This window comes from Somniosus microcephalus, chromosome 21 (genome assembly GCF_052327205.1).
Source record: "Somniosus microcephalus isolate GS21.2 chromosome 21, FLI_Smic_1.0, whole genome shotgun sequence".
Classification (NCBI taxonomy): Eukaryota; Metazoa; Chordata; class Chondrichthyes; order Squaliformes; family Somniosidae; genus Somniosus; species Somniosus microcephalus.
In genome coordinates, this window is record NC_141007.1 from 6,598,143 (window position 1) to 6,613,573 (window position 15,431).

General features: G+C 52.8%; 1 protein-coding gene across 1 annotated transcript; it reads right to left on the reverse strand.

The window, feature by feature from the left end:
- Positions 1-5,917: 5,917 nt before the first annotated feature.
- On the reverse strand, positions 5,918-15,189 carry LOC147102569 (uncharacterized). The gene is made up of 6 exons (XM_085964080.1): positions 14,605-15,189; positions 9,610-9,705; positions 8,148-8,371; positions 6,593-7,247; positions 6,334-6,502; positions 5,918-6,138 (listed from the first exon to the last, which is right to left on the reverse strand). The coding sequence occupies exons 1-6, from the start codon at positions 15,187-15,189 to the stop codon at positions 5,918-5,920; spliced, it is 1,950 nt and encodes a 649-aa protein (XP_085820206.1).
- Between the last annotated feature and the right edge of the window lie 242 nt (positions 15,190-15,431).

The window sequence follows — 15,431 nt, forward strand, 5'->3', positions numbered from 1 at the left end:
GGACTGGGTGTGAGTTTGGACATGGGGCAGTGAGCACAGGGGGTGATGAGTGAATGGGACTGGGTGTGAATTAGGACACGGGGAAGTGAGCACAGGGGGTGATGGGTGAACGGGACTGGGTGTGAGTTAGGATACGGGGCAGTGAGCACAGAGGGTGATGGGTGAACGGGACTGGGTGTGACTTAGGACACGGGGCAGTGAGCACAGGGGGTGATGGGTGAACGGGACTGGGTGTGAGTTAGGACACGGGGCAGTGAGCACGGGATGATGGGTGAACGGGACTCGGTGTGAGTTAGGACACGGGTCAGTGAGCACAGGGGGTGATGGGTGAACGGGACTGGGTGTGAGTTAGGACACAGGGCAGTGAGCACAGGGGGTGATGGGTGAACGGGACTGGGTGTGAGTTAGTACACGGGGCAGTGAGCACAGGGGGTGATGGGTGAACGGGACTGGGTGTGAGTTAGGACACAGGGCAGTGAGCACAGTGGATGATGGGTGAATGGGACTGGGTGCGAGTTAGGACACGGGGCAGTGAGCACAGGGGGTGATGGGTGAACGGGACTGGGTGTGAGTTAGGACACGGGGCAGTGAGCACAGGGTGAGGGGCGAACGGGACTGGGTGTGAGTTAGGACACGGGGCAGTGAGCACAGGGGCTGATGGGTGAACGGGACTGGGTGTGAGTTAGGACACGGGGCAGTGAGCACAGGTGGTGATGGGTGAACGGGACTGGGTGTCAGTTAGGACACGGGGCAGTGAGCACAGGGGGTGATGGGTGAACGGGACTGGGTGTGAGTTAGGACACGGGGCAGTGAGCACAGGGGGTGATGGGTGAACGGGTCTGGGTGCGAGTTAGGACACGAGGCAGTGAGCACAGGGGGTGATCGGTGAACGGGACTGGGTGCGAGTTAGGACACGGGGCAGTCAGCACAGGGGGTGATGGGTGAACGGGATTGGGTGTGAGTTAGAACACGGGGCAGTGAGCACAGAGGGTGATGGGTGAACGGGACTGGGTGTGAGTTAGGACACAGGGCAGTGAGCACAGGGGGCGATGGGTGAACGGGACTGGGTGTGAGTTAGGACACGAGGCAGTGAGCACAGGGGCTGATGGGTGAACGGGACTGGGTGTGAGTTAGGACACGGGGCAGTGAGCACAGGGGGTGATGGGTGAACGGGACTGGGTGTGAGTTTGGACATGGGGCAGTGAGCACAGGGGGTGATGGGTGAACGGGACTGGGTGTGAGTTAGGACACGGAGCAGTGAGCACAGAGGGTGATGGGTGAACGGGACTGGGTGTGACTTAGGAGACGGGGCAGTGAGCACAGGGGCTGATGGGTGAACGGGACTGGGTGTGAGTTAGGACACGGGGCAGTGAGCACAGGGGGTGATGGGTGAACGGGACTGGGTGTGACTTAGGACACGGGGCAGTGAGCACAGGGGGTGATCGGTGAAAGGGACTGGGTGTGAGTTAGGACACGGGGCAGTGAGCACAAGGGGTGATGGGTGAACAGGACTGGGTGCGAGTTAGGACACGGGGCAGTGAGCACAGGGGGTCATGGGTGAACGGGACTGGGTGTGAGTTCGGACATGGGGCAGTGAGCACAGGGGGTGATGAGTGAATGGGACTGGGTGTGAGTTAGGGCACAGGGCAGTTAGCACAGGGGGTGATGGGTGAACGGGACTGGGTGCAAGTTAGGACACGGGGCAGTGAGCACAGGGGGTGATGGGTGAACGGGACTTGGTGCGAGTTAGGACACGGGGCAGTGAGCACAGGGGGTGATGGGTGAACGGGACTGGGTGTAAGTTAGGACATGGGGCAGTGAGCACAGGGGGTGATGGGTGAATGGGACTGGGTGTGAGTTATGACACGGGGCAGTGAGCACAGGGGGTGATGGGTGAACGGGACTGGGTGTGAGTTAGGACATGGGGCAGTGAGCACAGGGGGTGATGGGTGAACGGGTCTGGGTGCGAGTTAGGACACGAGGCAGTGAGCACAGGGGGTGATCGGTGAACGGGACTGGGTGCGAGTTAGGACACGGGGCAGTCAGCACAGGGGGTAATGGGTGAACGGGATTGGATGTGAGTTAGAACACGGGGCAGTGAGCACAGAGGGTGATGGGTGAACGGGACTGGGTGCGAGTTAGGACACGGGGCAGTGAGCACAGGGGGCGATGGGTGAACGGGACTGGGTGTGAGTTAGGACACGAGGCAGTGAGCACAGGGGCTGATGGGTGAACGGGACTGGGTGTGAGTTAGGACACGGGGCAGTGAGCACAGGGGGTGATGGGTGAACGGGACTGGGTGTGAGTTTGGACATGGGGCAGTGAGCACAGGGGGTGATGAGTGAATGGGACTGGGTGTGAATTAGGACACGGGGCAGTGAGCACAGGGGGTGATGGGTGAACGGGACTGGGTGTGAGTTAGCACACGGGGCAGTGAGCACAGAGGGTGATGGGTGAACGGGACTGGGTGTGACTTAGGACACGGGGCAGTGAGCACAGGGGCTGATGGGTGAACGGGACTGGGTGTGAGTTAGGACACGGGGCAGTGAGCACAGGGGGTGATGGGTGAACGGGACTGGGTGTGAGTTAGGACACGGGGCAGTGAGCACAGGGGGTGATCGGTGAAAGGGACTGGGTGTGAGTTAGGACACGGGGCAGTGAGCACAGGGGGTGATGGGTGAACAGGACTGGGTGCGAGTTCGGACATGGGGCAGTGAGCACAGGGGGTGATCGGTGAAAGGGACTGGGTGTGAGTTAGGACACGGGGCAGTGAGCACAGGGGGTCATGGGTGAACGGGACTGGGTGTGAGTTCGGACATGGGGCAGTGAGCACAGGGGGTGATGAGTGAATGGGACTGGGTGTGAGTTAGGGCACAGGGCAGTTAGCACAGGGGGTGATGGGTGAACGGGACTGGGTGCAAGTTAGGACACGGGGCAGTGAGCACAGGGGGTGATGGGTGAACGGGACTTGGTGCGAGTTAGGACACGGGGCAGTGAGCACAGGGGGTGATGGGTGAACGGGACTGGGTGTAAGTTAGGACATGGGGCAGTGAGCACAGGGGGTGATGGGTGAATGGGACTGGGTGTGAGTTATGACACGGGGCAGTGAGCACAGGGGGTGATGGGTGAACGGGACTGGGTGTGAGTTAGGACACGGGGCAGTGAGCACAGGGGGTGATGGGTGAACGGGACTGGGTGTGAGTTAGGACACGGGGCAGTGAGCACAGGGGGTGATGGGTGAACGGGACTGGGTGTGAGTTAGGACACGGGGCAGTGAGCACAGGGGGTGATGGGTGAATGGGACTGGGTGTGAGTTAAGACAAGGGGCACTGAGCACAGGGGGTAATGGGTGAACGGGACTGGGTGTGAGTTAGGACACGGGGCAGTGAGCACGGGGTGATGGGTGAATGGGACTGGGTGTGAGTTAGGACATGGGGCAGTGAGCACAGGGGGTGATGGGTGAATGGGACTGGGTGTGAGTTAGGACACGGGGCAGTGAGCACAGGGGGTGATGGGTGAACGGGACTGAGTGTGAGTTAGGACACGGGGCAGTGAGCACAGGGGGTGATGGGTGAACGGGACTGGGTGTGAGTTAGGACACGGGGCAGTGAGCACAGGGGGTGATGGGTGAACGGGACTGGGTGTAAGTTAGGACATGGGGCAGTGAGCACAGGGGTTGATGGGTGAATGGGACTGGGTGTGAGTTATGACACGGGGCAGTGAGCACAGGGGGTGATGGGTGAACGGGACTGGGTGTGAGTTAGGACACGGGGCAGTGAGCACAGGGGGTGATGGGTGAACGGGACTGGGTGTGAGTTAGGACACGGGGCAGTGAGCACAGGGGGTGATGGGTGAACGGGACTGGGTGTGAGTTAGGACACGGGGCAGTGAGCACAGGGGGTGATGGGTGAACGGGACTGGGTGTGAGTTAAGACAAGGGGCACTGAGCACAGGGGGTAATGGGTGAACGGGACTGGGTGTGAGTTGGGACACGGGGCAGTGAGCACGGGGTGATGGGTGAACGGGACTGGGTGTGAGTTAGGACATGGGGCAGTGAGCACAGGGGGTGATGGGTGAATGGGACTGGGTGTGAGTTAGGACACGGGGCAGTGAGCACGGGATGATGGGTGAACGGGACTGGGTGTGAGTTAGGACATGGGGCAGTGAGCACAGGGGGTGATGGGTGAATGGGACTGGGTGTGAGTTAGGACACGGGGCAGTGAGCACAGGGGGTGATGGGTGAACCGGACTGGGTGTGAGTTAGGACACGGGGCAGTGAGCACAGGGGGTGATGGGTGAACCGGACTGGGTGTGAGTTAGGACACGGGGCAGTGAGCACGGGGTAATGGGTGAATGGGACTGGGTGTGAGTTAGGACACTGGGCAGTGAGCACAGCGGGTGATGGGTGAACCGGACTGGGTGTGAATTAGGACACGGGGCAGTGAGCACAGGGGGTGATGGGTGAACGGGACTTGGTGTGAGTTAGGACACTGGGCAGTGAGCACAGGGGGTGATGGGTGAACCGGACTGGGTGTGAGTTAGGACACGGGGCAGTGAGCACAGGGGGTGATGGGTGAACGGGACTGGGTGTGAGTTAGGACACGGGGCAGTGAGCACAGGGGGTGATGGGTGAACGGGACTGGGTGTGAGTTAGGACACGGGGCAGTGAGCACAGCGGGTGATGGGTGAACCGGACTGGGTGTGAGTTAGGACACGGGCAGCAGAGTTTTGGATGAACAGAGGGTGGACGATTGGAGGCCGGTAGGGAGAGTAGGAATAGTCAAGTCTGGAGGTAACATGGATTAGGGATTTAGCAGCAGGTGGGCTGAGGTTGGGACAGATGTGTCTGATGTTATGAAGGTGGAAGTAGGCGGTCTTTGTGATGGAGAGGGTGTGGGGCTGGAAGCTCAACTGAGGTTGTGAACGGTCTGGTTCAGCCTGAGGTTGTGCCTGGAAAAGGGGGTGGAATTGGTGGCGAGGGGATGGAGTTTATTATGGAAGGAGTTTGTTGAGTCTGTGCTTTCAAATGTAATTATGCTGAATAACTGGACACAGACTACAGAATACTTAAACAGGTCTTTAGTAACTGAGGGTCAGGGCTGAACTGAAATACACTTTGCTCCACAGGGTTTATATACCGGTGTGGTCACCACCGGTACTACAATGTACAGGAGCCATCAGAAAGTAGTCCATCACCTTAAGGTATCCTCTTAAGGTGGTACAGGTTACATACACTACAGAGTTCAGCGAAGATTCAGCAGGCTGATACCTGGGATGGCAGCAATGACGTATGAGGAGAGATTGGGACGATTGGGCTTGTACTCGCTGGAGTTTAGAAGAATGAGAAGGGATCTCATTGAAACTTATAAAATTCTGACAGGACTGGACAGACTAGATGCAGGAAGGATGTTCCCAATGGTCGGGGAGTCCAGAACCAGGGGTCACAGTCTAAGGATAAGGGGTAGGCCATTTAGGACAGAGATGAGGAGGAATTTCTTCACCCAGAGAGTGGTGAACCTGTGGAATTCTCTACCACAGAAGGCAGTAGAGGCCAATACATTAAATACATTCAAGAAGGAGTTGGATATATTTCTTAAGGCTAAAGGGATATGGGGAGAAAGCAGGGACCGGGTACTGAATTTGGATGATCAGCCATGATCGCATTGAATGGCGGAGCAGGCTCAAGGGGCCGAATGGCCTACTCCTGCTCCTATCTTCTATGTTTCTATGTGAGCCAAAGGTGAAAGCTTTGGTCTTCCTAATGTTTAACTGGAGGAAATTGCAGCTCATCCAAGACTGAATGTCAGACAAGCAGTGCAACAGCACACAAAGAGTGTAGGGGTGGGGAGAGGAGGTGGCGAGGTAGAGCTGGGTGTCATCCGCGTACATGTGGAAGCTGACACCATCTTGCCAAGGATTAGGATGTGGATGAGGAGGTGGAGGCCAAGGTATTTCCTTCGGGGACTTTAGAGGTAACGGTGCGGGGGCTGGAACAGGAGCCTTTGCAGGCGATCCTCTGGCTATGATCAGATAGGTGAGAGTGAATCCAGGCGAGGGCAGTCCCACCGAGGAGCGGTGTTGGAGAAAGATACTTGACCTTGCAGAGGCTGCCGAGAGCACCAGGAGCGATGATGCATCCTGGTCACAGTTACAGAGGTGTCGAGGGCAAATGTTAAGTGGTAAACATTCTTAATATTGCAAAAAAAACATTTTCTAGGCTTGTAAAGTTGTGACATCACAGTGGATTATTAACAAAAATGTACCACAATTTGTACAAAATCAATAATATGAAGTTTTCTGTCACATTACTAAGAGCTGAACTAACTGACTGACCTGTTATTTTGTTGTTTTTCAGTTGCCTGACAGCCGCTCTCAGATACCCTGTAACCAGCGCTGAAAGGTCGGCCACTGCTTTACTGGCACAGGCGAGCTTGGCATCAACATCGGAGCGGAATGGTGGGATATCGGGAGTCTGCAATGGAGCGTTCAAAGAACAAGATTCCTGACAGGAAATAAAACAGAACAGCGCATTCAAAATATAGCAGAGCGAGAATCACAGACACACTGCCCGCTCCTGGTGTCTGGGACACACTGCCCGCTCCTGGTGTCTGGGACACGCTGCCCGCTCCTGGTGTCTGGGACACGCTGCCCACTCCTGGTGTCTGGGACACGCTGCCCGCTCCTGGTGTCTGGGACACGCTGCCCGCTCCTGGTGTCTGGGACACGCTGCCCGCTCCTGGTGTCTGGGACGCGCTGCCCGCTCCTGGTGTCTGGGACACGCTGCCCGCTCCTGGTGTCTGGGACACGCTGCCCGCTCCTGGTGTCTGGGACACACTGCCCGCTCCTGGTGTCCGGGACACGCTGCCCGCACCTGGTGTCTGGGACACACTGCCCGCTCCTGGTGTCTGGGACACACTGCCCGCTCCTGGTGTCTGGGACACACTGCCCGCTCCTGGTGTCTGGGACACACTGCCCGCTTCTGGTGTCTGGGACACACTGCCCGCTCCTGGTGTCTGGGACCCGCTGCCCGCTCCTGGTGTCCGGGACACACTGCCCGCTCCTGGTGTCCGGGACACGCTGCCCGCTCCTGGTGTCTGGGACACGCTGCCCGCTCCTGGTGTCCGGGACACACTGCCCGCTCCTGGTGTCCGGGACACGCTGCCCGCTCCTGGTGTCCGGGACACACTGCCCGCTCCTGGTGTCTGGGACACACTGCCCGCTCCTGGTGTCTGGGACCTGGAGCCAATCTAGGTCAGCAAGCACAGGGGTGAGCAGGACTTGATGCGAGTTAAGATACGGGCAGCAGAGTTTTGGATGAGCTTAATTTTGTGGTGGGGGTAAAGATAATGGCTTCAGTCTTCCCAATGTTTAATTGGAGTAAATTGTGGCTCATCCAATACGGGATGTTGGAGAAGCAGTCTGAAAACACTGAGACAGTGGAGGGGCGAGAGAGGTGACGGAGAAGCAGAGCGGGTGTTGTCTTGTCGGGACACATGTTGTCTCACCCATTGTCTGGATGATTCGCCAAGGGGCAACATGTAGATGAGAAATAGGAGGGGCCAAGGACAGAACCTTGAGGAACTCCAGAGGTAACAGTGCGGGGGCGGGAAGAGAATCCACTGGAGGTGATTCTCTGGCTATGATTGATTGGTGAGAGTGGAACCAGGTGGGCAGTCCCAGTGAGCCAGGCAGTGGAGAAAAGTGTTGGAAGAGGATGGAGCGCTCGACTGTGTCAAAGGCTGCAGTCCGGTCGACAGGCCCCTGTCCCTCACCTTGCATCAAACACAGACACTTCTAGAAAGAGTCTGGTGCAGAAGCCTAGACATTGTCCCCTCTCTCTGACCATTGAAGCCTCTTACTGCTGCCTAGCTGATGCTGGCTGACTCTGCACCGAGCGGGGATCAGAGTCTGTGTGTCCTGGTCTGTATGACTCAGGTACCCTCTGGATAAACTCACTGAGCCAACAGGGAGCTTGCTCACTCCGTGTTTATCTCTTGTTATTGGGAACACACAATGGGTGTTGTCACAATGCTGCTATCACGTTTATCCTGTAAGATCTGAATCAATACATTTGCTTGCTGGATTGATGAATGACTAGGAATGGATTCAGTATTTATCGCTCCGGAGTATTCATTACCTGCACCAACGTCACATGATCATTGCTGTTTGCCAGGGTTTTCAGTCGCTGCTCTCTCTCTCTCAGCTCACCACATTTCTGTTCTAATCGGCTGCGGTTACTGTCGGCCTGGCTCAGTGCCGCTCGCACTGCGCTCTCTACCAATCCAATCACTTCTCCCCCAGCTTCCTTGACGGCTTCAGTCATTGCAGAGAATGTGCCGCTGATTTCACATCTCACTTTGAGTGAAGAGCTCTAACAGGGAATGAGAGGGGACAACAACAACAACTTGTATTTATATAGCGCCTTTAACAGTAAAACGTCTCAAGGTGCTTCACAGGAGCATTATCAAACAAAATTTGACACTGAGCCATACACAGGGATATTAGGGCTGATGACCAAAAGCTTAATCAAAGAGGTAGGCTTTAAGGAAGGCTTTAAAGGAGGAGAGAGAGGCAGAGGCGGAGAGGTTTAGGGAGGGAATTCCAGAGCTTAGGACTTTGGCAGCTGAAGGCACGACCCCCAATAGAGCAATTAAAATCAGGGATGCTCAACAGGCCAGAATTAGAGGAGCGCAGATATCTCGGAGGGTTGTGGGGCTGGAGGAGGTTACAGAGATGGGGAGGGGTGAGGCCATGGAGGGATTTGAAAACAAGTGAGAATTTTACAATGGCCCAGGAATTCGGGTCGGAGGCTTCCCGCGGGTGTAAGCCTCCGACCTGCACTTACCTAGCGCGCCGGCCGTTGAGCTGTGGGCCCGCATGGGATTCCGATCCTGGGCCTGCTCCAACTGCCGGCGCACAGTGCTTGCGTATCCCAGGGGCGCAGTTAGTTCGATGCGTCCCCTGGGATCACGTGGGCCATGGAGAGCCAATGGTAGCAGGGAAATGCCCATTCATAAAATTGACAGGAAGAGCTGTCAAACCTATAAATACTATAAGCCCCAAAACATCACTAAAACGTAACATACATTTTTAAAAAACACATTTTAAAAATAACTATTTTAAACAATAATTTAAATTTTTGAAAAAATTAATTACATTTTCTAACGGGGCTAAAAATAAACTTACCTTTCTTTAAAGTATTTAAAAATAATAAACCTGTGGAAAAAATATATTAATTTAAATTAATTCACCACTTACCTTGTTAAAAGCAGGCCTTGCGCCTGCTTTTTACATGTGTAACTCCTGGAGACTTAGCCTCCCAGAAAAACCTGGGAAAAAAACATAAGTTCGATGCGCACGCGCTGCCTCACCGGTGCACGCGTTCGACCTCTGAACCCCTGCTTTCAGGGGAACGGAAGTTCTGGTTTCCCGCGCATGCGCAGTGCATGCACGAAACCGGCACTTTCGTTGGGCCTACGCGTGAGTACCCCGTGCGTACTCACCCGTGGAGACCCAAATTTCGGGGCCAATAAGAGATGGGGGCAATGTCAGTCTAACCACATGCACCACAGACAACTGTTGTATCTCAAGGTTCAAGGGCCTACTCACCATGGTTGAGTCAACGGTTTGCTGCAGGAGTCTAATCTCAGCCAGAGTTCTCTGTATCTGTGCTTCCACTTCACCTTCTTTTTGGAGAAGTTGTTTCTTGAAGGTAGAAAAGTCCATTAAGTTAATCGTGAATCATCAACAAGAACCAACAAATGCACCCTCTCCCATCCCAAGGTCCCAGTTCCCAGGGCTGCCTGGAAACACAACAGGTCAGTTAGCATCTGAAAGAGAAAACCCTGGTTAATATTTTGGGCAGAGGCCATTTACACGGACTGTTCCTTTCTCTAGTACATGCTGACTGACCTGCCATGTAGTTCCAACATTTGCGGATTTCCTCGTGTCTTGCTGCTGTTAGGGGGACTGTTGTGTGGAACGCTACTCTGCAGCGAGGGGGGTCTATGACAAGGGCATCCATGATCAGCTAACACTGCTTGGATACTTGTTGCTGTTCTGTCACAAGATAGATACAATGAACCCATTGTTGCTCTCCCATCTAAAGGTATTCTACACTTCCCCCATCACAGCATCTAGTTTCCAGTTATTTCACTGATTCGACAGATGGTCCCGTCGAGAGCATCGTTGATGGCCCCCACTGATAGCTACTAATATTCACACATTCTCGGGTCCAACCATTCCCAAAATGTATACAGTATTTCAACCGGAAGCAGCTCACTCCCCCAGGAGGATGGGTCTGACACTGAACACACAAACTGGTCTGTACAAATTTGCTACATGAGTTAAAATGAACTCACTCAGAATCATAGAATGGTTACAGCGCAGTAGGAGGCCATTCGGCCCGTCGAGCCCGTGCAGACTCTCTGCAAGAGCACCTCAGCTAGTCCCGCTCCCCTGCCCTTTCCCCGGAGCCCTGAAAATGCCTTGTAATGCTTGTCCTTTGTATTTCCCTCTAATAATACCCTCTCTGCTGATGGCACTGACTGATAGTCGGGTACAGGGTCCACAGGCACCGGGCACTCGCTTCCAAGGGGCCATTCTTCATGGTGAGCCCAGATAGGGCAGTAATAGGAGGGGATTTCAACTACCCCAATATTAACTGGGATAAAATTAGTGTGAAGGGTATAGAGGGTGCAGAATTCCTAAAATGCATCCAGGAGAACTTTTTTTAGCTAGTATGTAGCAAGTCCAACAAGGGAGGGGGCAGTTCTGGACTTAGCTTTAGGGAATGAAGCTGGGCAGGTAGAAGGTGTATCAGTGGGGGAGCATTTTGGTGCTACTGACCATAATTCTGTTAGATTTAAGGTAGTTATGGAAAAGGACAAATTTTGCTAAGCTCAGAGGGGATTTAGCCATAGTGGACTGGAAACAGCTACTTGAAGGTAAATCAGTGTCAGAGCAGTGGGAGGCATTCAAGGAGGAGATCCGGAGGGTTCAGACCAAATATGTGCCCTTAAAGAAAAAAGGTGGCACTAACAAACCTAGAGCCCCCTGGATGTCTAGGGACATACAGGGTAGGATAAAGAAAAAAAGGGAGGCGTATGACAGATACCGAGGGCTAAATACTCCAGAATCTTCAGAGGAGTACAGAAAGTGCAGGGGTGCAATTGAAAAGGATATCAGGAAAGCAAAGAGAGAGCATGAAAAATTCTTGGCAAGTAAAATCAAGGGAAACTCAAAGATGTTTTATAACTATATTAAGAGTAAGAGGATAACTAAAGAAAGGGTAGGGCCTATTAGAGATCATAAGGGTAATGTGTGTGTGGAGGCAGGAGACATCGATAGGTTCTTAATGAATACTTTGCGTCTGTTTTCACAAAGGAGAGGGGCGAAGCAGACATTGCTATCTGGGGAGGAGTGTGAAATATTAGATGAAATAAACATAGTGAGAGGGGAAGTATTAAGGAGTTTAGCAGCTTTAAAAGTGGATAAATCCCCAGGCCCGGATGAAATGTATCCCAGGCTGTTAAGCAAAGCAAAAGAGGAAATAGCAGAGGCCCTGACCATCATTTTTCAATCCTCTCTGGCTTCAGGTGTGGTGCCGGAGGACTGGAGGACTGCTAATGTGGTACCCTTGTTTAAAAAGGGAGAAAAGGATAGACCGAGTAATTACAGGCCAGTCAGCCTAACCTCGGTGGTGGGAAAATTATTGGAAAGAATTCTGAAGGACAGGATAAATCTTCATTTAGAAAGACACGGATTAATCAAGGATAGTCAGCATGGATTTGTTAAGGGAAGGTCGTGTCTGACAAACTTGATTGAAGTTTTTGAGGAGGTAACAAGGAGGGTAGATGAGGGTAGTGCATTTGATGTAGTGTATATGGACTTTAGCAAGGCTTTTGATAAGGTTCCACATGGTAGACTGGTCACGAAGTTAAAAGCCCATGGGATCCAGGGCAAAGTGTCAAGTTGGATTCAAAACTGGCTCGGAGACAGGAAGCAGAGGGTAATGGTTGATGGGTGTTTTTGTGACTGGAAGGCTGTTTCCAGTGGGGTTCCGCAGGGCTCAGTACTGGGTCCCTTGCTTTTTGTGGTATATATCAATGATCTAGACTTGAATATAGGGGGTATGATTAAGAAGTTTGCAGATGATACTAAAATCGGCTGTGTGGTTGATACTGAAGAAGGAAGCTGTAGACTGCAGGAAGATATCAATAAATTGGTCAGGTGGGCAGAACAGTGGCAAATGGAATTCAATCCGGAGAAGTGTGAGGTAATGCATTTGGGGAGGGCTAACAAGGAAAGGGAATACACATTAAATGGTAGGACACGGAGTAGTGTAGAGGAACAGAGACCTTGGAGTGCATGTCCACAGATCCCTGAAGGTAGCAGGCCAGGTAGATAAGGTGGTTAAGAAGGCATACGGAATGCTTGCCTTTATTAGCCGTGGCATAGAATACAAGAGCAGGGGGGTTATGCTTCAACTGTATAAAACACTAGTTAGGCCTCAGCTAGAGTACTGCGTGCAGTTCTGGTCACCACATTACAGGAAAGATGTGATTGCACTAGAGAGGGTACAGAGGAGATTTACAAGGATGTTGCTGGGAGTAGAGAATCTTAGCTATGAGAAAAGACTGGATAGGCTGGGTCTGTTTTCCTTGGAACAGAGGAGGCTGAGGGGAGACTTTATTGAGATGTATAAAATTATGAGGGGCATAGATAAAGTGGATAGAAAGGACCTATTTCCCTTAGCAGAGGGGTCAAAAACCAGGGGGCACAGATTTAAAGTAATTGGGGGAAGGTTTAGAGGGGATTTGAGGGGAAATTTCTTCACCCAGAGGGTTGTGGGGGTCTGGAACTCACTGCCTGAAAGGGTGGTAGAGGCAGGAACCCTAACCACATTTAAAAAGTACTTGGATGTGCACTTGGGATGCTGTAACCTGCAGGGCTACGGACCAAGAGCTGGGAAGTGGGATTAGACTGGATCGCTCTTTGTTGGCCGGCGCGGACACGATGGGCCGAAATGGCCTCCTTCCGTGCTGTAACTTTCTCTGATTCTATAGGGTATGATGGGCGGCTATTGCACCCTGGGCAGCATCACAGCCCATTCTGATCCTATCCTCGTTCAATATCCACACATTAAGCCTCCAGTAGGAATAAACTAGGAAATTATAGATGTTAGTCTAATGTCAGTTGTGCGGAAGTTACTAGAATCTGTTATTAGGGACAGAGTGACTGAGAAATTGGACAAATACGAGCTGATCAGAGAGAGCCAGCATGGATTTGTAAAGGGTAAATCGTGTCTGATTAATTTAGTTAAATTTTTGAGGAGGTCACTAACGTGGTAGATAAGGAAGTATCTATGGATGTTGTTTATATGGCCTTCCAGAAGGAATTTGATAAAGTTCCACACTAGAGATGGTTAACAAAAACGAGAGTGCGTGGAATTGGAGGCAATGTTTTGACCTGGGTAGGGAATTGGTGAGGAGACGGTGTAGGAATAATGGGTGTGTACCCCCGTTGGCAGGATGTGAGGAGTGGTGTCCCCCAGGGATCTGTACTGGGGCCTCAGCTTTTCACTATTTATAAATGACTTGGATAAAGGAATAGAGAGCCGTATATCCACGTTTGCTGATGACACTAAGTTAGGAGGCACAGTAAGGAGTGTCGATGGGAGCAGAAAGTTGCAAAGGGACATTGATCGAGTCAGTGAGTGGGCAAAACTGTGGCAGATAGAGTTCAACGTGGGGAAGTGTGAGATCATCAACTTTGGACCTAAGAAAGAGATCAGAGTATTTTCTAAATGGTGAGGAGCTGGGAACTGTGGAGGAGCGGAGAGAGTTAGGGGTCCCTGGATAGAAATCACTAAAAACTGGTGGACAGGAACAAAAAATAATTAAAATGGCGAATGGAATGTTGGCCTTTATCTCGAGGCTGGAATACAAAGGGGAGGCAGTGATGCTTCAGTTATATAAAGCTCTGGTCAGACCCCATCTGGACCCTGTGTCCAGTCCTGGGCCCCGCCCCTCAGGAAGGATAGGCCTCGGAGGGGGAGCCACACAGATTCACCAGAATGATCCCGGGGCTAAAAGGGTTAAATTATGAGGACAGGTTACACAGACTAGGCTGGTATTCCCCTGAGTATAGAGGATTAAGGGGTGATCTGATCGAGGCGTTTAAGATGATTAAAGGAGTTGATCGGGTCGATCAAGAGAGAAACTATTTCCACTGGTGGGCGAGTCCAGAACAAGGGGCAGAACCTTAAAATTAGAGCCAGGCCGTTCAGTGGCGATGTCAGGAAGCACTTCTTCACACAAAGGGTAGTGGAAATCTGGAACTCTCTCCCCCAAAAAGCTGTTGAGGCTGGGGGTCATTTGAAAATTTTAAAAAACTGAGATTGATCGGTTTTTGATAGGTATGGGTACCAAGGCGGGTAGGTGGAGTTAAGATACAGATCAGCTGTGATCTAACAGACTCGAGGGCCTGAATGGCCTCCTCCTGTTCCTATGTAAAAGCAACCCTATGTGTCGACCTAGACTTTGGACCATTTCCTTTCTGTGAAGTGATACACAATGGGAGAACCTCTAGCAGTGAGCTTACCTTTCTGTCAGCCCCCTCCTCCTCCAGCGTGACTGTCTCGTGGTTCCTGTGTTCCTTTGTCGTACACACTGAGCAGATGAAGGTCTGGTTTGTTCTGCAGAACAAGTCGAGAGCTTTTCCATGGGCCGGGCACCGTCTCTGGCTCAGGTCCTTGAGCGGCTGGGTCAGGCTGTGGTGCTGGAACGCCGCGTTCTCCCGGTGAGGCTTCAGGTGGAATCCACAGTAAGAAGCCAGACACACCAGGCAGGACTGTGCTGCCTGTAGCTTGGTGTGGCTGCAGAAATCACAGGCCACAGTGCCTGGGCCAGCAACAGGGCCTTCAGCAAAGCTCCCCCTGGACGAGGCAAAGTCCTCGACGACTTTACACAGGACGAGGCTCCTGAGAAGCCGAGGTCTGGGAGTGAATCCCTGGCGGCACTGAGGACAGCTGTGGGCTCCGGCATCCGTGACTCGATCCCAGCAGCTCTGAATACATCCCAGACAGAAACTGTGTCCGCACGGGATTGTGACGGGATCCCTGAACAGTTCCAAACATATCCCACAGACCAGGCTGTCCTCTGAGAGAAGCACATCAAGAGCAGCCATGACGAGGTAAACAGGACCAAGGGCAGGAGTCAGCGACACTGAGAGTTAAACAGATTTCCAGCCAGTTAAACACACCTGTGGGGGTGGGGGGGAGAAGGCGGGGTTACACTGACAGCCACCCTCCAGTTCATTTTGACATCAGAAAAGTACAGCCTCGATCCTCCTCTTGGCGACCTGATTTATCTACTGGGTGAAGGGCCATTGATAGTCCTGCCTGTCCCTGGGAGTTGGTCACTGTGAGG

Excerpts from the sequence above, each read along its gene's own strand:
- LOC147102569 (XM_085964080.1), bottom strand. The coding sequence starts at position 15,189 with ATGGCTGCTCTTGATGTGCTTCTCTCAGAGGACAGCCTGGTCTGTGGG. Across the intron at positions 8,372-9,609 it reads AAACCGTTGACTCAACCATG|AGCTCTTCACTCAAAGTGAG; the intron begins GTGAGTAGGCCC and ends ATTCCCTGTTAG. Across the intron at positions 6,503-6,592 it reads CCAGACACCAGGAGCGGGCA|GAATCTTGTTCTTTGAACGC; the intron begins GTGTGTCCCAGA and ends ATTTCCTGTCAG.